The 24,981-nt window shown below is 42.0% G+C and overlaps 1 protein-coding gene and 1 long non-coding RNA gene across 7 annotated transcripts in view; one reads left to right on the top strand and one right to left on the bottom strand.

Moving 5' to 3' along the window:
• The first annotated feature begins 321 nt into the window (after positions 1-321).
• Positions 322-24,981, top strand: part of GPCPD1 (glycerophosphocholine phosphodiesterase 1) — a 43,673-nt gene continuing 19,013 nt past the window's right edge. Inside the window, exons 1-8 of one of the 6 annotated variants that reach the window (XM_032103477.1) lie at positions 322-506; positions 9,078-9,163; positions 12,880-12,964; positions 13,909-14,002; positions 14,638-14,700; positions 20,370-20,445; positions 22,256-22,297; positions 23,524-23,647. In XM_032103477.1, the coding sequence (XP_031959368.1) occupies positions 9,115-9,163; positions 12,880-12,964; positions 13,909-14,002; positions 14,638-14,700; positions 20,370-20,445; positions 22,256-22,297; positions 23,524-23,647 (533 nt within the window). In that variant the 5' untranslated portion in view covers positions 322-506; positions 9,078-9,114. Of the gene's footprint in view, positions 507-1,086; positions 1,196-8,818; positions 8,986-9,077; positions 9,164-12,879; positions 12,965-13,908; positions 14,003-14,637; positions 14,701-20,369; positions 20,446-22,255; positions 22,298-23,523; positions 23,648-24,981 lie in introns of those variants that run through there. The other 5 variants (XM_032103472.1, XM_032103473.1, XM_032103475.1 and 2 more) reach the window with 5 other exon arrangements.
• On the bottom strand, positions 9,795-24,474 carry LOC116441500. The gene is made up of 3 exons (XR_004239094.1): positions 24,385-24,474; positions 23,291-23,295; positions 9,795-9,804 (listed from the first exon to the last, which is right to left on the bottom strand). It is a non-coding gene; the product is annotated as an uncharacterized LOC116441500 (long non-coding RNA).

The following is a 24,981-nucleotide window of genomic DNA, read 5'->3' as shown; positions in this document are numbered from 1 at the left end:
CATCACAAAGGGCAGGGCAAAAAGAAGGGCTCCCTGTCCTTAGGGCAGCCCTTACACTCCCAGGCTGGGTATAGAGGACACAGACTACGGTAGAGTGATCTCTGAGAGTACGAGGACGGTAGCAGGAGCCTCGGCAAAGCTACGCTGCCCTCACAACCGCCGCACCCAGCACCTGCCATCCCTGCGGGACAGCGTTCCCTCAGCGCCACGGCTTTTAAGGGACGGCGCGGGCCCCTCCCGCCCTCCCCGCGCGGTCCTGATTGGCTGCGGAGGGAGGGGCGGGGCCAGGGCCGCGGCGGGTGACGCGTCAGCGGGGCGGGTCACGTGGCCGCCCCATCCCGGTGCGCCCGGGGGCAGCTGGATCCGGCTGCCGGCCACGCCGTCCCATCTTCTCTTCTCTCTCCCCCGCGCTGTCAGCGGCCCCGGGCAGCGCGAAGGAGAACCCGCCCAGCGCTGTTCGCAGCCCCGCACGAAGGGGTGGGCAGCCGGGTGCAGCGCTCGGCCAGGTCAGTGCATGCCGCCGGCTTAAGGGGCGCAGGGCCAGCAGGGGTGCGGTAGAGCGGTGTGGTGGCGGCGGGGGCAAGGGGCGGTCGGTGCGCGCTCCTGAGGACGTCTTGGAGCCTGTAGGAGGTCGGGTCGCGCTGCGGCGTCGGGAGAGCGCTGGGGGAGCGGCGCCGCGCTCTCTGAGGAAGGTACCGGGGGGATGGCGCGGGGAAGCGCTGGTGCTTGGCTCTCGGGAGAGGGGGGTAGGGTAGAGCTCCCCCGCCCTGCGCAGGCGGCCACAAGCCGCCCCCCAACCCCCGTACTCCTCGCAGCGCCCCTGCGCCTGCCCCCGCTCCGTGCACTCCCCGCGCCCCCCTCAGCCCCGCCCCGGGCCCGCCCTCTCTCCCCGGGCCCGCCCTCTCTCCCCGGGCCCGCCCTCTCTCCCCGTTGCTGTCGAGGAACGGGCCCGACCCCGACCCGTCCCGTGCCCGGCTCTCCCCGCGCTCCCATTGGCCGCGGCGGCTGCGGGCGGGGCCGCAGGCGAGGTCACGTGGCCGGCGGGGGGCGGCTGGAACCGGTTGGGGCCGCGCCGCCCCCTCCCCACCCCCGGCGGGCGGCCCCGGCAGGAGGGGCGGGGAGCCCGGGCTGCGCCGTCCGCAGCCCCGCACAAAGCGAGCGGGGACGAGGAGCGCCGCTCCGCTCCCCAAGGTTGGTCAGTGCTGTCGGCCGCGTGTCGCGGTGGGGCTGCGCGGTGGCGGAGGGGGGACGTTCGGTGCGGCTGAACGCTGTCTGTTCGAGCCCTGCACGGAGAGGGCGCTGAGGGAGCGGTGCCGCACTCCCCGCGGGGCCGGTGTGTTATCTGAGAGGACGTGGGGGAGGAGCGCGTCGTGCGGGGACCGGGACGTCCCCCTCAGGTTCCCTGAGAGGCGGGAAGAGCGAGGCTCTGTGTGCCTTTGTGCGGCCCGCGGCGGGGCTGCTGTGATGGGAGGGAGGCGGGCGCATCGCGCTCCCGGCGCTGCCTGGCCGGGCCTCGGCTGTCACCCGCTGAGGTGGCTTGGTGGGCTGCGGGCCGGGGAGCGTGGGGCCAGCGGCTCTGTTTGTTTTCGTCCCCGCCTAAAGCGCTGGCCCGGGGCGGTCCCGCGGCTGCGGCATTATGCAAGCGGCCAGGCCGGGGCGGGCCCGGGGACGTGGCGCGCCGCCTCCCGGCCGGGCTCCCGCTGCGGGCGGTGCTGTGCGGGCGGCGGGGAGCCCTCGGTCCATGTCCGGCCGGGCAGCGAGGGGCGGCGGGGAGCCCTCGGTCCGTGTCCCGCCGGGCAGCGAGGGGCGGCGGGGAGCCCTCGGTCCGTGTCCCGCCGGGCAGCGAGGGGCGGCGGGGAGCCCTCGGTCCGTGTCCCGCCGGACAGCGAGGGGCGGCGGGGAGCCCTCGGTCCGTGTCCCGCCGGACAGCGAGGGGCGGCGGGGAGCCCTCGGTCCGTGTCCCGCCGGACAGCGAGAGGCGGCGGGCTGGACGCACTGCGGCGCCGCTGGGCTCTGCCGGGCGTGGGGGGTGTGCGCTGCGCTGCTCTTTGTCTCGGCTCTGGACTGAAGGAACACAGCGATGATGCTGCCAGCTCGTGGTTTGATGTTATTGATCGCATAGGCGCTAGTGAGGCAGCTCTAGATTAATCTGAACTTTAAAAGTTAATCTCTTACCTACACCCTGACCAGGCACAGGAGGCACAGATTCGTTCTTCCATTTTTCTCTTTTTCCTTTTAAGTCAATAGCTTGTATTGTTAGTATTAGTGTTTTAATTTATCAAAGCACGCGATGTTAGATGGAGGTTAGCCTTCAATATATTTTAAGTGTTAATGGTAGGGTGAAATAGTTGATAAGTAGAATAATTTTTTATCATATATATTTCTATTCTAGCACGGCTTCCTGTAAAATAACTGTATAAAATATTAAAAAAATAGAAGAATGCTGTTGGTCTTGAATAGACACTGGTAGGCTGAGCTGCCACATAATTAATCTTTCAGTAAAGCACGTTGCTCCTCAACAGAATGGATCCAGGCTTTGGAAACCTGTTACAAAAGTGGTTTGTTGAGAGCTGTGGGGAGCATTATACATGTTATTTGTCCAAGTCGTTACTAAGTGAGGAATGCTGGTGTGATCACAGAGAGCTAAATTGCTCCCTGCCTAAGATCTTGTCAGCCATACGCTAATAATAAACAACACTTCAGAAAAGAGGAATCAGACTGATGCTGTTCTGTTTCACTTACAAACGTGCCCCAGCTATTTCCTGTCTGTTCCAAGAACTTTGCAAAACTGCTGTGACATAGCTGAGGTGGAAGAGTCTGTCACATGGACAGGTATTTACCAAATGCTGAAAAGAATTAACTTATTGTTACTTAAAACAAAGCAGATACATTGTAGGTGAACAGATCTTGTGTTTGTTTAGGGGTCTTGTGTTTGGTTACCAGGGCTGACTTGGCCCTGCACATGGGGAGCTAAATTGATACTGAAAATAGAATCTTAAAGATATTTTTCTCAATTGTTGTGTATTAACATGATGTAATTTCAGAAGTATCACTTGGGCTTTGCTGCTTTCTAAATGTCAGCATAAGCCTGTTGGTAAAATTTCAGCCTTTAAATCAGACCAGCACGTCCAGATCTTCTTGCAAGTTTGTTTGTTGTCCAGTGTTAGCACTGCAATGCAGGAGAGACCTGCTGACTTTCTGGTCGTCCTTGCTCCTGCAGTCAAGGTGCACCGGGGGGGAATGAGGGGGCAGGAAGAATGTTCTCGTTGTTTGGTTAAATATGAAGGAGTTGATGCTGTAATGCTGTTTCTAAAATTTCTCTCCCAGTTCTTAGAGGGAATGCCCTGACAAATATATCCTCTGACGCTGTTCTAAAATCCAAGTGTTGTCAACTATTGTTACGTAATTTTCTTACATACCCAATTTGTTGCTTTAGATGTATTCTGTAATATCTCATACCTTATTAGGACCTACCACATGCAACAAAATCTGTTCATCATACTACAAGATTAATCCAATATGACTCACTGTCTTTGTAATGTTACAGTCTGCATCTTAGGCTCGCATCTTTTCTTTGTTCAGCACAGCAGCAGATCTGATGCATGGTGGATTTTCTATTGCTGTGTGTTGCACAGCTTTTAAGAAGTTAAAATCTGAGCACAGGACCTTCTCCAGCAGTGCTTGGCAGTGTTCATATTCATGGTTCATGAAGGAGGCTGCAAGGGGTGCTCTGTGTCAGCCCCGGTGCTGCCAGTGTGCCCTCCCAGCTGTCAAATGACTTGGCTGGGACGGTGGCACCTTTTCCCTGCTTCAGCCTGATGCCTTAAGGAGTTGGCCTCTCCTCGCTGTTGATACATCTCATAAGTGTCTTTTCTTAAGGTGGAGAATGTCATCTTAAAATGACAAAAGGAAAAGCCAAAATACTCTAGCCTTCTAGTCCTTCCCCTTTTTATCTTAATATGCAGAAGACGGAGAGATATTTTGAAAAAATTGAGCATGTTTACTTTTTGGGTTGTGCACTTTCAGGACTGTGCACCATGATCTGTGATGAAGCGTGTGCTAACATTATGAAAGAGCCTGTTCGTGCATAGACGGTGCTGCTGGGTTGACCTTGGCTGGGTGCCAGTTGCCCACCAAGCAACTCTGTCACTCCTCAGGGGGTTGGGCAGGGGGAAAAAGGTGGAAAAAGCCTCAGGGGTCCAGGCAGAGGCAGTTTAATAAAGCAAAAATCATGTATGCAGAAGCAAGGGGAAACAGAAGATTTTATTCTCTACTTCCCCTTTAGGGAAGCAGGGCTTCAGTATGTGTAGTGGTTGCTCTGGAAGACAGATGTCTTAAATAACAAATGCCCTCCTTTCTTTTAGCTTTTTTTTTTTTCCCTTCTTTTTTCTTCCTTTTGATTTTTATTTTTTTTTTTTTTTTTTTTTTTTTTTAAATCTGTCCATCTCTGAGCAGATGCCATGTGATAAGGAATGTCCCTTTGGTCAGTTTGGGTCACCTGTCCTGGCTGTGTCTCCTCCCAGGATCTTGCCCACCCCCAGCCTCCTGGTGATAGTGAGGAATGTTGGAGAGACAGCACTGATGCTGTGTGAGCACTACTGAAACTCCGCTGTGTTATCGACACCTTTCTAGCTGCCAGTACAAAGCACAGCACTGTGAGGGCTGTTGTAGGGAAGATTAACTCCCTCTCAGCCAGACCCAATACGATGGACTTCATTTTTCTGCAGCTAACTAAGCAAATTCAGTAATAGAGCAGTTAAAAGCATCCTTACACTAAAAATCAGGTGTTTGAAAGTACTAAAATGCATTCCAGATACTTCGTGGCACCTGTGTTCTACATTGTCTCATTTTAGTTGTCTAATTACCTTTGAAAAATCCCATTAAGTACCTATAAAATTTACTAGCTTAAAAAAAATCACTCATTAAAAAGGTATTTTGTAACCTGTATTTTTGATCTCATTAGAAAAATCTGTGTTGTGTATTATCCTGTCATTTTAAAATATAATGTTACCTAGGACAGTTTTGGGTTGATAGCTTTGCATCAGGAATTTTTACTATTAGTTTATTATAGAGATTGGTGGCTTTTTGTGGGGAGAGAAGGGGAGAAATGGGACACATTGGTGTGAGTCTGATGCTTTCTTACCAGCACAATTATCAGCCAAATGCTGATTATCTTCAATGGATATGCTAAGTGTAACCAGCCATTCTTCAGCCCTTGCAGTCAACTTAGAGTTGATAAAATCAGCTTTTCATTCAGATCAGTCGAGGTAGTTGCTTGAAGCGTTCCCTTCCTAATTAAGAAAGCCCTCTGTCCGTGCAACAAAGTTCAAGGCCTTCAGGCTTGTAAGTCTCCACAGTTTAAAAAAAAAAAAAAATCCCATTGTACTTCCAGCCTGCCCTTGGACCACTAGAATCAAAACTTGTTCAAGTTGCTATTTAAAATATCACTCGTATTGAGTAGAGAGCAGGTAATCTGGCGTGGCTGCTATGAATTTTTATGACTGAAATTTGTTCAGTGTTTGTCATCTAGGCTATTATATTCCAGGATTGCCCCAAATTACTTGGTGTGTATTTAGCTAAGCCTGAAAAAACATGTGAGATATGGTACAGCAAGCAGCCAGCACCTCTTAAATCATATTGGAAAGGTTAGGGAAATTGAGGGTGGGGTAGAATAATCCACTGAAGCTGAAAGCTTGTGAAGGGTTTTAATATTTCACCAGACCTGTAATCCAGGAGGTTCAAATGAAATTCAAGCTTTGAATGAATAAATTAAGTCCATGTCCTGATATATTTTTGAGTACAACCAAAATATATTTTGGTTTTCCCCATCTATGATGACCTTTACTACCTCATTTTAGAGGAAAACTGTGATAATTTGTGATACTTTAATAGTTGATTGTGTTATGCCATCTTTTCTTCCTTACCTGTATTTTCTAGAAACTCTCTTTTAGAATCAGGGAGGGGAGAGTTTGGATTTTCTATTATTTCCTTCCTATTAATGTTTTATGGTTTTGGTCGTTTCGGGTTTTTTTTGTTGTTGGTTTTTTTGTTTGTTTTGTTGTTGTTTTTTTGTTGGGTTTTTTTTTGTAGTGAAGTGCTGATGAGTCTCTGCCTGGGTGATGTGTGGGTGATGTGTCTTCCCCGTGAGGAAAACTGAGATACAAGTATTCACTGCTTGCTTGCATGTGGTTGAAGTCTGTAAAAGCTGACTAAAGAGAGGGAGGAAGTGGGACACAGGAAGAGGAGCAATTGTTTGCATGCAGGTTACCATTTGGATCCCTGTCGCCGCAGCAGATGTGAATTCAGCTTTATTACTTTTGGGCTTAGCGGTTGTTTAAAGAGGATTGTTGCACAAGGATTTCTAGTTTGTATATCTGCTCAATTGATTTTATTAATATTTGCTGATCAGGAAGTGTTTATAATTTGCTTCAGTTCCCCACGGCAGTTACAACATGACCCCTCTGAGGGGCCCTGAGGAGCTGAGGATTTTTTGCATTCTCCTGAAAATCCATCTTTACAGGTGTGGGGAGCAAGACCTGGTTTTTCCTTGCTGTGTGTTTGCGTTCAGTGCTCTGCTAGAAAAGATGTTTCTTCAGAATGAGGGGTGGTACTTTGACCTTAAATATAAGTGCAACTGTACCTGCAGTTCTGCTAGAAAAAAACGTGCCCTTGCTTGGTAAAGTGGAATTTTTCTTTTCCTCATACATCCCTTGGGTAGGTTGAGTAGGTTTTTGAGATAAAATGCATTTTGGGTAGAATTTTGGCAATTTTACAAAGCCAGTTTATCGAAACCTCCTTACAACTGGCTACTGCTATATAAGAAAGTAAAACGGTTTTACTAGGCAGTTTAGAAAAAGTCCACACCTGTCTTGCAGGTGGGTACACAGAATTTTTACAAGATTGGCTAAAAGCTTTATAGACTTAGGAGGATTTTGGATGTTTCTCTAGGAACAGTTGGGTAGTTAGTTAATTTGCAGTCTGACAGACATGCTGGTTTTTGTGAAGTTTAATTTTGAGCCGTTGCATTGGCTTTGGAAACAGCTTTTTTTTTTTTTTTTTTAACAAGCCAAAGGCATGTTCTTGCTTTGTGGAACTGGGTGTAGGCTTCAGCTTTCGCTTTCCTGCTTTGTAGACTTTTGCAAGGCATTTTTGCCTACTTCATTTCCCCTTTGGCTCCTCTGTCCTTTCAGTTAAAGGCTGTTGAAGCAAGGGCAGTTGGTGAACACCGCCAAGCCCCTGACTACTCAGCACCATCATAAATGCTCGCTAGTAAGTTATATTCTCTGCATTACACTGAGATTTTTTTATCATACTGGACCAGTTTCATGAGTCCAGTCTCAGTTTCAGCACTGAAACTTGGCTGTAGTTCTCTGTCTGTAAATAACTGCTAAAAATAAATGCTAGAACGTGTCACTTAACACACACACCAACTAATGACACACACGTGATAAAGTTCCTCAAGGGAGTGCCCTTCATGGAATTCCTGTTTATCAACTGTGCTTATTTCTACCTTCAGTAGTCTAGGATTTTATCCTTTGCAGAAATGTGACTTGTGAAAGACAAGACAAGTGCAGAATTGGAGTATGTGACCAGAAACGTGTATATTTCTACTATTTTCTTGCTCTCATTTTACCACTGAAAAGTCATCTTCCTTGACATGGAGAGAGAAAATAAAGGAGGAGAAAAAGGAACGTAAAGTAAAGGCAACTGTAGTTATAATAGGAATAGAGGAGAGTTATAATTGAGAGGAGGAGGAGGAGAGGAAGACCCAGAAGAAACAGTTCTGAAGGTTAAACACCTGCAATGACATTCTAAATGCCCACAAGGAATGAGGTTTGGTGATGATCCTACCCCCTGCCCCATCTGGTATCTGACTATCTTTTGCTTTCAAGGCATGTTTAACTGTCCTGTGCCCCTTGAAGGCAAGGGCTCCCCTTGTAGTAGTAGAGTTAATGAAAAGCAGATTTTTCTTTAGCGTTGTTAGTTCTTCTTGATGCTGTTATTAAAGCTGCTATTAAAGGATTGCTGACCAAGATTGTACTGAAATAAAGTGCTTTTTGTCCTGTTCTAAAATAGCAATAGTAACATTCTACTTGCTTGGTCAAAAAAACAAACAAACAAAACACACACAGAACAAAAAGCCCCCCACAGTGATGTAAAGAAATGGATTAATTGAAACCATTGCAAAGTTTATTCTGCATATAATTAGTATAATTATTTTCTAGCCCATGTCCAGATGGCTATACTTGGGTGATGACAGTCTAGCAACATCTGTGTGTGGACTTTGCTTTGACTTACTGCTTTTGTAAATAATACAGGAGGATATGATACATCAATAGTGTTTCTGCTGTAGTGGTGAGAGTGGGGTTCTGCCAGGTTTTTTCTGTCAAGGTGGTGTGTATTGGAGGAGAAAATTGAGGCAGAGTTCTCCAGCTGCTGTCCTGGCTACAGGCAGTCTCTCCCTGCTGTGCTGTTTTGAAGGCTGTATGGTGCTTCCAGTTGCTGCTCGTGCTTCCTGTGAAAGGCTGGAAATACAGGGGCAGAGTCTGCAGTGGTGAACAAATGACAGCAGAGAGCTCTCATCTGTTATGGGTTGTTCCCCCTGTTCCTTCAAGGTGGTTGTGCTGCTCTGTGATAACTTCCTTGTGCTTTGAAGAGGATGCTGAAGAATACCACAGATGAGACAGAAGTTACTGTTTGCCAAGGGTCGTAATCTTAAATGTGTTAAAACCTTTCAGTGGCCTCCTTGGAAGCAAAATTAGCCAAAAAGAGAGTTTTGAAAAATCTCAGCTGAAGGCTGATAAATGCTGCAGGATACTGATTCTTGCAGATGATATTTGATTTAGTAGTATTTTTCTCGTGCCAGTGTTGCAGTAGTGCCTTCTGCAGCTGGATGCTGTTTCCTGGGTCTGCACCTGCTTTTAAAGAGCTTTCTACTGCTACTGCTGACTCAAACAGTAGTTATCACAAGTGGCTTGCTTCCTTGTAAGTGGTGGGATTTATGTTTCCTCTTACTTAGAACAGCAACAAATGTAGTGATTGTTCCTCAAATTACTATCTTTTTCCTCCCACTATAGGAGATTTCAACTATCGTGAGACAAAAGTTTTGCAGAAATGACCTCTTGTCAAGTCACTTTTGAAGTAAGAGGATCATCAGCAGCAGGTACTCAAATCATGCTTTTTCCATTTTGTATGGTTTACCTAGGAGAAAACTTACTAGAAGAGTGTTCAAAGGCTGTCTTGTCTGTTTTTCTCAGAGATAAAAGTATGTGTTAGTTCAAATACCAAAATTATAAATCATTGTAAAATATATTAAGACATTTCATGTATGAATATGAAAATGAGAATTGGGAAATAATTTTTACCTCTTTCTCCAAACAATTTCATCATGTGCTAGAGATTTTGATGCTAACTGACATGGCTATGATTGGTTTAAAATCTTCTCTCTCTAGTATCTTTTTATTCCCTGGAAACGAGCATTTGTATTCTGAACCATGATATTTAGGCACACATTGACATGTTTGTTCTGTTTTTTATTCTCTCTGCATCCCTGTTGAAAGTTCTCACAAGATGTGACCTCTGGCAGAAGTTCAGGACAGAAAAAATATGCAGCTTAATTCAGTATTCTGTCTATGCAAAAAAAGAGTAAAATAACTTCTGTAGTCCAAATGAGGAACACAAGGTATCACATCAGGTAGAACATGAAGATTTGGTGATAATTTGGTGATAAATTGTGCATATTACACTGATCTTCATCTTCAGGGACTTGGAAGGAAGGTGGTGTGGTTTAACCACAGCTGGTAACTAAGGTCCACACAGCTGCTCCCAGCTGTGCTCCTTCCCAACTTCTTATGTACCCTCAGCCCCCTCTCTGGTGGGGTGAGAACAGAAAAGGCCTTGATGCTGTGAGCACTGCCCAGCAGTAACTGAAATATCCCTCTGTTATCAGCACTGCTTCCAGGACAAATTCAAAACACAGCCCCTACTCACTAGTGTGAAGAAAGTTAACTCCACCCCAGCCAAAACCTGCACAGAAGTTCACCAAAAAAGTAACTGATGGTTGCCTAAGAGAAGCAGATGAATGTGGGAGCAGATTGGCAAAATTCCTGTGACAGGCCAATACCAGATGGCAGAAGTGTTTCCTGTAGTTGGTGGGGAAGAAAATGATAAAAACATTTTACAGGTTTTGACATCTGCCCTATGTTAGACCTCTCCTGTGTTTCTCTCTCGTGATTTGGCATTTGGGAACTGAAAACTGACACTCAGTGTGGACATAAAGCTGTTAGTAAGGAGTAGAGTTTCTTATAGCCTTCTGGAGAAAATTTTAGATTAGATTGCCCTTTGCTCAAATGAGACTGTACAGCACTGGTGTAGCTGTACCATGGAGTATTGCAAGCTATGCTCTCTTTGTCCTGCTTGCACTATTGCTTCCACAGGTGTGATGGCACTGTCACTAGCAAAGCTGGCTTTGGATGTATAACTTCTTGTACTCATAATATCTGCAATGAAAAGTAGGATTAGTGAGAACTAGATCCTCAGTGGCTGTTCACAAAGAATTATCTGGAAATACAGCATGAAGAGGTGACACAAAAGGCTGCTTCTGCTTATGATAATATTGGTATTGTTGGGATTTTTGTTGTTATTGTTGGATCAGTGAGGCTGTTGCAGTCTTTGAGTTGGGGCAGAAGGCTTAGATTAACCTTCTTTGCTGTAGCTGAAGGAGCTCTGCCAGGAGCAGCCTTGAATTCCATGACAAGGAGAGGGGAGAAGCTGAGGACCCCTGAGCTCAGAACATAAACTCAAGATAAACCCAAGCCAAATCCCACTGGTTCAGAATTGCCTATGAGAAGGCAGTTTATTATGCATTTCCCTTTGGCTTTACTGAGGTAATTAAGGCAGTGTTTTACAAATCCTAGTTCAGCCTCAGTGTGATTGTTGAAGGGAGCTTGGGAGAGGTTGCCTCTCTGTGCTAGTTTGAAAACAAACCAAGGGGACATCCCAACTCAGAACTACAATTTAATAGGAAAAGTAACAGAAGGTATCTCCCAGAGGGAGTTACCAGGGATGTATCCTGGAAGAGATGAAGAACGCTGCTCCAACTGGTTTTAACAGCTTATGAAGGTGGTGATAGAATACATACCCCTGGTTGCATCCTATGTTGTAACCCAAGACCAACATCATATTCAAGTGTTGCCTTTTGTGTGTGGCTCCTTACTGAGTGAGAGGTGATCACTGGATGTTCACACGTTTGTTTAAAATGGGAGCCCAAAGAACTATTCCAGCTGGCATCTATTAAGAGGAATATAATTAGATGGCACTTCAAAGTTTGGCTGTGTGTACACGAAGATGTGCTAAGTACTGCTGTTTTAGAGGGTCATTAAAAGAATTTTAGCTTCTTTTTAATACCTCCACTCAGAAATTCTACCTGTGTGGTGTTCAGGTGGTCTTCCCGCTTTATCTCCTCCCTGCAAAAACAAATCATCATGTGCTTCAGGATAGGGTGGAAAAGGGAAAGCACCTGACACAGGCAATTTTTTGCAGGGAATTGCATACTAAATATACTCAGAATGCAGGTGTTTGTCTGTATTTGTATGCTTACAGTGAGCATCCAGAAAGCTTGGGCTTCTTTTTTTTAAGAATTACAACAGAAGTTAAAAAAAAAAAAAAAGACTGAAATTCAAGGTGTTATCTAAAATTATTTCAGTAAGCTGCTTTCAGAGAAAAATTATCTTACTTTCTATCTTCTGTAGACTTTCTCCAACCCCTGAGTCTGCAGAGGTTTCTTTCATAAACAGGCCTTGTAGTATCCCTTATTAGTTTAACTGGAGAAAATGGACATGATTTTAGAGGCATAAGGACATCCTCAAAACTGTAACTTTGTACTCTGAAGTGTCAGCTCTGCTAGTGGCTTAGGAAAAGGTAGTGTACACTTGTTGTGTACAGCTTATCTTCTTTGTATCTTGGGATTATTGTGTCCCCCACACTATTCACTTGGAGAGCAGGAAATAAGAGTAGTAGGTGCTTGCATCGTTCTTTTCTAGTGCCTAACTATACTTTAAAACTCCATATTTTCTCATTCTGCAACAGCTTTTTATTTCTTATGTCTAAAAATCTTGGTGAAACCCTGTAAGAGCAAACCATAAATTTGTTCATTCCATCAGTATTTATAACTGTTGTTCTTACAGTCAGATACATATAGGTTTTATATTAAAAACAAGGGTAAGTTGCAGTGGTCACTTTCAGATATCCCAAAAGTAAATATACTGTGTGACCTTTTGGATTCTATATCTATGTATGCATTAAGATAAGTGTGACAATTTCGTGTGGGTTTTTTGTGTGACAGTGTTACGTTTTGATGTTCGGTAAAAACTGAAAGCATAGCAGCAAAATTAACCTTATTTCTCTTGGAAATCAAATGAATTGGATATGTTGCCTTGGGAATAATGCTAGCAACCTCCCGTTTGTCTGTGCTTTCTAAATTGTTGGTGTGAATTTGAGGCAATATGTACATGTATTAAAAAATACAGAGTATCTAGGAAAAGAACTCTGTTATCTTGCGATTAATCATTTTACCGTGAAAATTTGCCTGCCACATTCCCAGAGATGTTTTGAACAGCATTACTTAGCATCAATTTGGAAGCCAACCCATTTAAGGGCCAGGTTTGTCTGTAGTCCCTCTCTCAGATCCTTAGCATGGTGAAGAAAATGCTGTTGTAGTTTCGGGTGGGGTAACATTCCTTTCTGAACAGACAGGAGGGATTTTAGATGAGTGATTCTGGTGTATATATTTGAAATACTTGAAAGTTTGACTGTGGGTGTACTTTTTAATGTCATCTAGCCTGGAGTAATGATGATTGTGGGGTTCTTTCTGTTTTTTAGGAGAGGTTTTTGCAATATGCGGGAGCTGCAGTGCTTTGGGAAATTGGAATCCCCAAGCCGCAGTGGTCCTCCAGCCTGGGGATATGTAAGTTGGTTGTGATTTTTGGTTTTGTTTTGGGGATTTTTTTTCTTCTTTTTTGATTTTTTTTTTTTTTTTTTTTAAACTTGTTCCATTTGAAGTAGCACCAGAGTTCTGGAGCAATGAATTTATTCTGACTTTGAGTTTGTAAACTCTTGAGCTGCATGTACTGTCAGTAGCACTCCCGAATTTCTTGTGTTGCCCTTGAGCATTTTAAATGCTTAGGAATATGTTTAAGACAACATTAAACTTGGGTATGGTTTTCTAGTTACAGATGATGCTTCTGCAGTTGTGGCTGGCATTTCAGTAGTTTAGCTGTAGACACTTTGAATAGGAAATTGCTTTGGGACAATTCTCAGTCCCATGGCTATGCAGCAGGTTATAGGAGATGTATAGGCTAAAAAGAGGGTAAACACTATAAACAAGTTATTATTGTGCTACAAAGTGATGGGGAGAAGATTATTTAAGCTGAGAGTTGCATTAAAACTCTTAGGGGGAGGGATGTGTGTATAAACATGAGTGTACATAAAGGAAGTTTAAATGCAGTGGAAGAATTCAGTATTTTCTTAAAATGGTGCCAGCTTATGGCAGCTCCTGTGATGCAGGAAAATACAGCTTGCAGGCTGTGTTTGTAATTCTGTCGATGACTTGCTGTGTGATCTTGGATGAGTCTCTGAATTACTTCATCATGTTTTCTCCATCTGTTGAATGGGGATGAGAATTCTTGCTCTCTTAGAGCACTTCAGATATGTCAGTCAAGAAGTGCAGGTTCAATTCTAAGTACATCTCGTGTTTTGTGCATGTTTGACTAAGCTACTTCATAGTAACTTTCCTTGCAACAATACACTTGATTTTATTTTAGAATATTACTTAGACATATACCTGAGATGGCTGTTAGGCTGTATTTTGAAACATTTTTTTTTGGTTGGTTGTTTATTTTTTCTCCACAGCACACGTGACAAAACATGGAAAGCTACCGTAGAGCTTCCAAGAGGAGTTCCTGTTCAGTATCGGTATTTTAAGGGATACTTTCTAGAACCTGAGGTATGTACAACTTTTTCTACTTTGAGTTGTCTCATCCCTAGTGAAAATTCCCATACTTGAAATACAAAAGGATTTCCTGAGTTAAACATGAGATTTTTTTAGAAATAAGTCTTGAATTGCAACATGTGAAACATTAAGACATTTGTGGAAATACTCACAGTTCACTTCTGGAAATACATGACCATATGCTGTTAACTTTAATTATATTCTCTCCTTTCTTTTACCAGTGTTAGTGTTCTAAAAATTTCAGTGGTAAAGAAATCCCTGGCATTTTTTATAAAGCTTAAATAATATGGTGAAGTTCTCAGTTAGAATTGAATATGGGCTTCAGCAGGGCATGGATCTCAAGTGATCCATGGAAGGAATGTGATAGTATGTGATATCTATAGCTTCCATCCTATATGATAGGATGGAAGCAAGTGATAGTAGGAGAAAAATGATTAGTGTAGGAGGTGTGTTAAAATTTGCCTGATTTACTACAGTTTTTGAAATCACTGCAGATTTTTTTTTTTGTGAAGCATGAGAAATATTTACCAGATTTTGTGCTGCGTAATTTAACATAAATTAATCTCTTGAAGTGAAAAGGTGAAACAAGGGATGAGGCATCCCATTGTTTTCTGTATGTTTGTATATAGGTATTTGCACGGCTTGGAGGGAAAAATAACACCCAAGAGACAGAGACAGATGTGTTTTTACAGGTATTGATGTTAAAGTTGCATATGACTTGAAATTATATAAATTAGAGTTTAATGTATGTGGCAGCATACTGATCTGTAAGCATTGCACTCAGGTAGGGGGAAGTTCTTCAGATGGAATGAGGCTGCATCCAGGAAAAAGCTGGGCTAAGTTGGGAAAATAAGCAGCACTCTTGACATGTTTTTCTTAATAACAAGTAATAACCTTAAGAAATTTAATGCTGCCTTTGCTGTCTTTCTTATTCTATTAATATCCTGTAGCTATTCACCCTGGGCCTTAGTTCCTCATTGAAACTGGGATTATGGAGGCTGTAGCTAAATGTGAGAGGAGTTACAGAATCATCTCATCAATATCTTTTAAAAATTTCAAATTACTGTCAAGAGCATGTAAGTTTTTGTCAGCCTTTTTTTTCACTAAAAATCATTTCAGTGAAGGATACTAATTTCAAATGAAGCACAATTCTGTTTTTTTTCATTACAGCATGTGAAATAGTCTAATCAGAAACTGGTATTTAAATTGGTACTTTGAGGCAAAAGAAGGGAAGTCCAATAATAGTTTTATTTTGCTGAGGTCAAACTGAGGCCAGAAGTAGATTAATTCTTACAGTTTAGCATCTCTGATGGAATGCTTATATTTTTTTCTGCACATGTAAGCAATGTAAGTAATAGCACTCTCACAAAGCAGAGTTAGTGAGCAGGGATTGAGCCATAGACAGTACACAGTACAATTTCTGTTTTACCATTTGCGAAAGTTTACCCTCTGTATTGGTGAGTGTGTTTCTTTGAGTAGGTGCTCTGTATCGTGCACACTTTATGTACCGTGTGATGCAGAGTCTGCCAAGGTAAGTATGACTTTTATGCAATACCAGCATAAAGAGTTCCTACATGTAAAGAGCAGGAAAAAAGGAAACCACCCTGCAAAACAAAGTATGTGAATTCCTGGGGTACAGGGTTATTATCCACTTAGTGGTGTCTGGCTTGTACCTGTTAAGTGCACAGGAGTTTATTTCTGGTAAAATAAAGTCTTTTGAAGAAAAGAAATCCAGGTAAAATGTTTTCTTCCTCTTTTTGTAAACCTTTTGAAGAACGATGCTAAAGTAACAGGAATATCATGTACAATATAGTGCAAGTGAGACAGTATATGGAAAACTTTAGCATTAAGGAAACCCTGATAACAAAAAGATACTTTTAAGTTAAATTAGTCTGAATATTTTTATTTCAGTGGTTTTTTTCATTAGACATTGCATGTGATTATTCTCCTAAATTTGACAAGCTGGAACTATATGGTCTCTGATACTTAGTTTTTTATATCAGTGCAATTTTATGTGTAGTAGAATAACAGTGTAATCTTAACTATATGTTCAAGTCTGAGTGTATGAATTTGACATCACATAATTAGTAAATCATGCTGAAGACAGATCCACCTGAAGTTAGCATTCCCTTCTACAGCAACTGCATCTCTGAAGATGCATGAGTTGGGCATGGTGGCAGAGATGGGGGTGACACGTTTACACAGAGAAATGGTAGTTCCCAGATTATCCATAGTAGTGCTACAGGCTAGATGTGAAAATAGAATAATTGAGATTTTAGGGGGGAAAAAAAAGAAGTCTTTTTCTCACCTCCCTTTAAAAAGATATGATTTGACCTTAAAATTTTTTTACTTGAATGATAGTATGAGGTAATGGGCAGTCTTGTTTGTAGTGAAGCACGTTGGTGTTAACATAACTGTGGTTATGTAAGTAGAGCAGGTGGTTTTTTTTAAATACTCAATATTTGTAGAATTTTTGCATGAATACAAAAATAGGTATATAAAGAACCTTTTATTATAAAATTGGTGTCAGGTCTTGGCTCCTGCATATCAAGAGATTTTACTGTGTTGTAAACATTTTGATCTTAACCATTTAAAAAGAAAAATAGATACATGCACTTGGATGAAATAAGATGGTAACTTAAATTATTTTGCTCGAGGTTGTTCTTTCTTTGAACATAGTCTGGTACCACTGAGCTCCCTGTGAAGATCTTCCTGGGTTTTATTCTACACTCACTTTCTGTTGCAGTGGCAGTGGTGGGTTATGAGGGGGTGAGTGTGAGGCACACCAAAACTCCCTTGGTTGGAATTTGTCTTCTGTATATCTTAGTTTTAGTAAAATAATTTTACATGCCATGTTTGTGTGATGCATATTTGAAAACCTTAGTAAGGAACACATTCTGTTCAGCTATGTTCTGTATTTGCTTTTAAAACAGTAAATAAGCATGCAAGTCCAGGGTTACTTCTTTCAAGGCAAGTGTGAAAGAACTAAGCTATCTGTGCATAGGACTTTTATAGCTATCTGTAGTAGGACTTTAAAAACTGGATTGGAGAACATTTTTCACACTTGCTTCTTAATTACAGAGGTTTCAAATGAGAGTTAAATTTACTTTTTTAAATGTAAGCAAATAAATCCATTTAGTGCCTGGACTATGGTAATAAAGGTGAAACTTAGACTGAGACTCAGTAATTATTGCCTTAGAAAAGCTTTTTCTAGATTAAGAACCCATGGTTATCGTGATAGTAACAAAAGCATTATTATCTGCTGAGATAGCAGATTGTGTGTGAAACTGTTCTTGGAAATACTAGAGCTATAAAATCCCTACTGAGCTCAGCATTTCCTGCCCAGGTGACTTTTGTGTGCTGCTGCCTTGCAAGTTAGATATGATGGCTGAATGGCTTTAATTATTTAGTTCAGTGCTTAGTTATTGTCTTCTACATGGTACAGAAATCCAGAGGGATTTTGGTCAGAAATGCAGCTTTAGCAATTAAGTCTAATTTAGCTGTTTCATATTACTGAAGTAGATTATTATTCTTGAAACATAGTTTTAATTAGTAAAGTGCACTTGGATAAATGTGTTTGTGTGGCGCTTTTAAGATTTGGTTTGAGCTTTCCCCCCTCTCTAATGCCTACTCTGTTGTGTTGCCTTGAATCAGGAACCTTGGAACTGATCTCCTAAATTACCATTTAAACATCCACAGAAGTGCTTTCATTCTTTAATTTTAAATTTTAATTGTACTGAGTACCCAGGCACTTCATGCAGATGGTGCATCTGCTTTGAACCTTTGAACCATTATGCTAGATAGGCGTTTTACCCTTAATTTCCAAAGTGTCTAATGACTGCTGGGGGAGGCCCCAGCTTCTCATAATGTGAGAGGACTTGATTTTTAAAGGAAGTTCTTGAATGGCCTTTAAAAGCTTTAAAATTGCATCCGATGTTCAGCTAGTCAAGATCAAGCAACATAATGTTTGTGTTAGCTTTTAAAAAATGTAAGTGTCTGTATTAGCAGAAAAGGATCCTCAGTGCCACTTACCTCAGCGTACTGCCCATGAGATGCTTGATGTGACATTTGAATAGATGCCCTTTTAAGACTGTCCTCCAGAGACTCTCCTTTTAGGCAACATTACCATACTATTAATATTGATGATACATCATTTAGTTCTGCTGCTCAACTGGGCTGTTTTTCAATTGTGGTCAGTATATGCCATGGAAATGACATTACTATTTTCACCTCATTTTAACAGTAGTTTCTGTTACATGTAATTAAAACATTTTTAAAATGCCTATGAACTCAGAGATGGTCTGAGCAGGGATTGAGAGGGTTCTTAGTGATGTCTGTGCCTGTTCTCTAATCCATTGCCCTTTTTTTCCAGGTAGCTTTGCTTGGCTCTTCTAAGTATGGAAAGTGTTGAGGGTTCCTGGGATTAAATGCACAATCAGTCCACTGTTTCCTTTCAGGAGAGGAAATTGTGCTGAGTGTGTCCAGCATGGTGTCCTTATTGTTGGGATAATGTTATTCAAATTCATTCATCATTTTAGAACCTAAAATTAAAATGGACAATTACAGTAGAGTAAGAAATAAATTGGCATTTTCGTACAACATGTTGGGGGGTTTTACAAGGAAAAACCTTTGCTTACCTTCTGAAGAAAGCAGCTTAATCCATGTTAGGAAGATTTGCACTGCCCAGGTTCAGAAACTAAAGTTGTGCACGTGTTCCTGGGAGCTGCTGTCAGAGATCTTGCATGCCTGCATGGTGGAAGTAAATGGCAGCCTCCCTGCTGACAAACATGGTTTGCAGCTTTAGAAACTGTGATTGTGACAGGCAAATGTCACTGCGCTGTGAAAGAAGGGGAAAGAAACTTCTCATTATTTACTGTTCTAGAAATCCCAACAGTGGGCATTGTGGCAGCAGTGAGACGTTCAGAACCAAAACTGCCCTACAACAGGAATAAACTGGATGCAATAATATAATTTTGTTTATATTTTACTTGCATTCTGTCTTCAAAACATAACTAAGTGTATGTGTTTTATTCTGACATGACCCTTAAGTGTAGATGCCTCTGAACTCGTTAGGAACACTGCTTTAGCTGAGACTCACAGAGCAAACCTGTCGTACTGAGCACTTGTTAAATATTTGGCATTTGCTGTTAACTCACCCAAAGGCATGGTAGATTAAATGTGGTCAATGTACGTCAGGAAATCCCATCTGCATGTAAAGAATTTATTGGGTGAGCTGTAATGGAACAAAGCATTGTGGTCCTGTGTGATTATACTGCTGAGTTTGAAGCTTGTCTGGATGTCCCTGTGGGTCTGAAATCTGTTTAAACAAGAACCTGAAGTACTGGGATGAGCTGGCGTTGAAGCTTCCATGTCTTTGGCAATAATAGCAAATATTTTTGGAAAGAAGAGTTACTTAGGCCCAAACCACCAAAATGACAAACTGCAGCTTTGTGACAGTGTTTTTTTACATCTGGTAGTAACAACTGTGCCAGGCTAGGGGAAACTTCTTAGGGTGACTGAGTTGGGAATCAGGCACGTTCTTTCTGTTGTTAAGTTGTGGTTACCTAAAAGCTTTTACCTAGAAAGCTATTTCAAACTTAAATTGGTCTGAAAGAGGAGACTGTGTTACTGTTCTGGTTATCTGTCTGAGTCTTGGCTATGTTTGTCAACAAATGTATTCTTTTGGTGGACAATATTTTTTGTTAATGAAAGAATCTAATTTATCCTGCTCCAACTGGAATAGACTGCAGGGGCTTCATTGCTGACTGATTGGCTCAATTATTTATGTTCTAATTAGATGGTAAATAACTTGCTCTCTAGTACCACAACTAAAGTAACTGTGTTTTGTAGTCTTTGAATTTAGTAAGGCAAATTATGAAGGAGAATGCACCCCTGCAACTGCTATGTGCATGAGTAGATGCTGAGTGCTGTTTGGAATTAGAGATGTGGGGTATGTTTTTTCATAATCTGTTGCTGTAGCTTGAGAACAAAATGAGCACTCTAAATGAGCTCAGAGATTTTTTTTTTTGTATCAGAAGGAAACTAAAGTAGTCTAGCAGAGTACCTGTAATCAGTAAAGGTTTAATGATTCCATGTAACTTCTCTGCCATGTCAGACTGTCACAAGTTTTGTCATATGTATTCACAACACATCAAATAGAGTCATCAGCAGTTGCAGGGGTAAGAAGCCTCATCTGTTTTCTTTCTTTCTCCTTCAATCTCTCTCTGTTTCCCTCTCTTCTCCTTCTTTTACTTCCTTAAGTCTCTTAAGTTTAGTTCACAACCATCCCAAACAGCTTCATGGGTACAAAGTCAGATCTAACAAAAGAAATTATTGCAGACATTTAACTTTTAAATTACAGACTATCGATGGTCCCTGCGAAGTCATAGTTCACACGTGGGAGACTCATCTACAACCACGATCAATTACCCCTTTAGGTATGGGCATCAACTGCATCTGTTTGAGGCATATGCATAAGATTGCTGATATGCTGCACACTGGTTTAGAGGGATTGATAGCTTTAGTTTTAAAATACTTAAATTTATTAATGTGTGGGAGGTATAGATTTTTTCTTTGCACAACATGGGCCTTACTCTCAAAATATATATGTGTATATATATAATAAGTAGCTTCAAAATGGAGTGGATGTGAAATTCTTTGCTGTCATCCTTAAGATTATGTGGGTTGGTTTTTTAATTAATTTGGAATTGTAATAATTTTCTGTAAGTTTAATTCTTTGAGACTAAGGATCCATATTATCTTATTTAGAGAAAATGGGGGGGAGGGTGTGAAGTCACTGCTGTTTTTATTTAAGTACTATTTAATTAGTAAAATTTTAAACCAAAAATGTTTAATTAGGCTTCTTTAAGTAAATGGATGAACATGAATGGACTTATTTACCCGTCAATTTAGCAGAAATGTATTTTGCTGAAAGACAGAAAGGGTGGCATGCAGACTTACATGTAAGTTACTAATGCCTTTCTGAACAGGGAAAAAGTTTGGAGTTTAAGAGTGACTGAAATAACCTTTGAATGTAGCTTGTAGTTTAGATCTCTTACGCTGCTATGGCATGTTTTATGCACTGTCTTTTCTAGCACATGAAAAATACTATTTTCTCCACACTTAGAAGTTCACATTTGTTAAAAACTTCCTAATGACTTGACAAAATGTCTTTTAGAAAGAAGGTGGTATCAAAGAAACTGTTTGTTAGTCATGAGTAGTACCACGATCACGTTCCGTTCTCCCTTTGCCTTTTTTTTTTAAATTTCAGTTGAATTAGTAGCGTTTCTATTCCTGTAAGAAGACCATTTCTGTATTTGTCACTAATTGATAAGGGAAGCAGCCTGTCCTCTGCTAGGGCCTAGACTTTATCTCTAAATTTAGACTACTTCATTCCAAAGAGTTGGGATTTTTTTTTTTTTCCCAAGTAATACTCAATTCTTCATAAGCAGTTTTTAAGAAAATGCAGCAAACACAGCTATGTTAGCACTGGGTCATTATGATCCTAACTTATTGCCTGTGGTTATTAAAAAATTAGGTTAGAAGCCCTATGATTCTTAGGGGAAAAAAAGGGATTAGTCACTGTAGAGACAAAATTATGTGAAGATTAATGTTTTGAGAAATGTATGGTTTGTTTAGACTGTTGCAGTTCTGTTAATGCTGGTGAATTTACTTAGTGCCTTAAGATTTCAGTTATTAAAGCTTTGGAAAGAGTAAGGATAAAAGTAAGTGTGAAGTGAGTGGTTTCAATATTTCATGCTAGGTTGGTTTCTGTCATGTGGGCAGAATAAGCATTTTAATTGTGACTAACTCGATTTAAAAGCTGTAACTATAAATGTGCAGCAGGGTAACTTGTATGTTTGCAAGAAACTTTCATGTCTTTGACACTGCTTTGACAAGTAAAGCATCTTAGGTACTAGTGGGATGTAGATATCAGCAAAATAGTTCAGCAAGCCAGAAAATTGTGTAACCTTTTTACTCAGTTCCGATTACTTTAGGTGAAATGTGGCATTTTGTGTGTTGGTTGTTTTTTCGTGCAGAAACTGAGGAAAAGCATAAATTGGGATAAATCTTTATAGAAGGTTGCAAAAAACATGCTGCTTTGTCTGTTTCAGTTTTCCTACCTTTTTTTAGATACACTTTTTAGAAGTGAAGTGGAAAAGTAGAATTAATTTAACTTGGCAATGATTTTTAAATGTGAATACTAATTAATTTTTTTCCATTCTTTTCCATTCCTTTTAATTCTAGAAAATGAAATTACTGTCGACGATGGAGACTTTGGAATCTGTAGTAAGTGAGATACATTAACCTTTATCTATACCATGAATTTAAATTAAACAAGGTAAAGTCTTGTAATTAAAAATGTTTGAGATAGATTTTAAGAAGAATTGCTTGTGATAGTTTTCTCTGCTTTACAGTTACATTTGTATCCAGCATTTGTGCATTCACACTCAGGCTGTTATCCCTTCTAATGGTAATTATAGGCTGCTAGGAAGACTTGAAGTGTTGTCACTCTGATGGTGTTAAAGGTTGAAATTTGGGAACTTTAAATCATGAGCATGTGTTTTTGAAAATACAGAATAGACTTAGCTTTCTCCTGATACCTAGCCTTAGAAAAACTCCTCATGCCTAGAAAAACATTGTCACTCACACTGAATATACCCACTCTGCCTCTTCAGTTAGAGATGCAGCTGCCAAAAGGTTCTTGTAAGCCCACACTTCGTGTTCTTGTGTGTGCACAAATGTCTCACTTCTGTCAGTTCTGAGCCACCTCTCACCTAATGTTCAATCCTCTGACTCTGAAAGTAACTCCTTATCATACCTCACACGTCTTGTATTCAAGCTTTTCCATCCTTATCAAATGATAAGTTTGGCTCTTTAGGAACTCTTCAAAACTGTGGGGTTTGCTTCAGCGCCTGGTTTGCAGCTTGTGTTTCTGGTCCTCCTGCTTGTAGGCTTTCCTTGTTTTGCTGTTCAGGTTGAGGTTTCTCCATGCTTTTCATTAAAACTGTTGCTATACCCTGTCCTGCAGACTTACACTGCTTCACTGGCGCTGATTGTGATGAGCTAATTGGACACCTGTACCTCAACAGAAACAGGGAGCCTCTAATTGCTTATGAAACTTCAGAGTTCCTGTCAGTATTATTCCATAGACTGAGAGATCCCAAGACAAGGGAAGGTTACTCCTGCCTTTGGAGACTTAATTTAGCTCTTGATAGCATATATGTAAAATTAACACTGGAATACTCAGTGCTGTCCTGCAGACAGTTGGCACATGATCACTGTTCCTGCTTAATCCCTCTAAAAGCCAGCAAACAACTGCAGCATCTGTGGTCTGTTCTGGGTCCTTCAGAAAGACTGGGGAAAGGCTGCCCCCAAGACTTGCTCTTGCATTACTGTAGAACAATATTGGTGATAAGGAGGATTATCTGGAAGATGATGGCAAGAGGAACTGCCTAGATGTCCCTAAAATAAGTTACTAAAAGGTCTTCTCCTTTTTGTTTGGTTTTTGATAGATGGTATTGAAACTGTGGATGCTGGGTGGCTGACATGTCAGACAGAAATAAGGCTACGTCTGCATTATTCTGAGAAACCCCCTGTACTGATATCTAAGAAGAAATTTAAAACATCAAGGTTTAGGTAAGAGTCTGCTCACCTCAGTATGCAATTTATCTCATGTTAATTGTCAATACTAGTGGTTTGTTGTTTTTTTTTTTTTTTTTTAACTTAATTAATGTAGCCTTTAAATTCATTTTGGGTTGCTAATAGCCCAATTTCCAAGTGTTAGAGCACAAATACATACTCCATACGTGTTTTGGTGTTTCTTGCTTTCTGGCTGGAACTGTAGTGTTCTTAGGTTCTTACTTAAATCAGTTTGAAGCTTTTATCTGCAGAGGTGCCTCAAAAAGCAGTCATTGTGATAACTCCACAGTTAATTGTTAGAAATGCTATCTTAGCCCTGGTGTTAAGAGGACTGCACTGTTGCACACAGTGGATAAGGATTTGGCTGGGTGGTCGCTCTGGGTGTTGTGGTCAGCAGCCTGATGTCCAAGTGAAGACCAGGGATGAGTGGTGTTCCTCAGGGGCTGGTGGTGTTGGTGACATGGAAAGTAGGATTGAGTGTCCCTTCAGCAGTTTGACACCAACCTGGGGGGTGCAGTTGCACTGGAGGGAAGGGATGCCATCCAGAGGGAACTTCACAGGATTAAGAGGTGCAAATCTCACCAAGTTCAGCAAGGCCAAATGCAAGGTCCTGCTGCACTTGAGTTGGAGCAATCCCAAGTACAGGCTGGGTGGAGAAGGGATTGAGAGCAGCCCTGAGGAGAAGGACTTGGAGGTGTTGGTGATGAGAAGCTCAGTGTGACCCATCGTTGCACACCTGCAGCCCAGAAGGCCAATTGCATCCTGAGCTGCATCAGAAGCAGTGTGGCCAGCAGGGTGAGGGAGGGGATTCTGCCCCTCTGCGCTGGTAAGGCCCCACCTGGAGTGCTTCATCCAGCTCTGGGGCCCCCAAGATAAGAAGTATGTGGAGCTGTTAAAGTGAGTCCAGAGGAGACCAGGAAGATGCCCAGAGGGCTGGAGTGCCTCTGCTGTGGACACAGGATGAAAAATTTGGTGTTCTTCAGCCTAGAGAAGAGAGGGCTCTGGGGAGACCTTTGCAGCAGTCCCTAAGGAGAGCTGAAGAGGGACTTTGGACAAGGGCCTGGAGTGATGGGGCAAGGGAGAATGGCTTTAAACTGAAAGAGGACAGGGTTAATTAGATATTAGGAGGACATTCTTTAGTGTGGGGGTGGTGAGGCACTGGCACAGGTTGTCCTGAGTTGTTGGTGCTGAATCCTGGGAGGTGTTCAAGGCCAAGTTGGATGGGGCTTGGAGGAACCTGGTCGAGTGGGTGCCCCTGCCTGTGGTAGGGGGTTAGAACTGGATGATTTTTAAGATCCCTTCCAACCCAAACCATTCTGTGGTTCTGTGAT

Source organism: Corvus moneduloides, chromosome 3, assembly GCF_009650955.1.
Source record: "Corvus moneduloides isolate bCorMon1 chromosome 3, bCorMon1.pri, whole genome shotgun sequence".
NCBI lineage: Eukaryota > Metazoa > Chordata > Aves > Passeriformes > Corvidae > Corvus > Corvus moneduloides.
The sequence above is the reverse complement of the archived record's forward strand: the minus strand, read 5'-3'. Positions and strand labels throughout refer to the sequence as shown.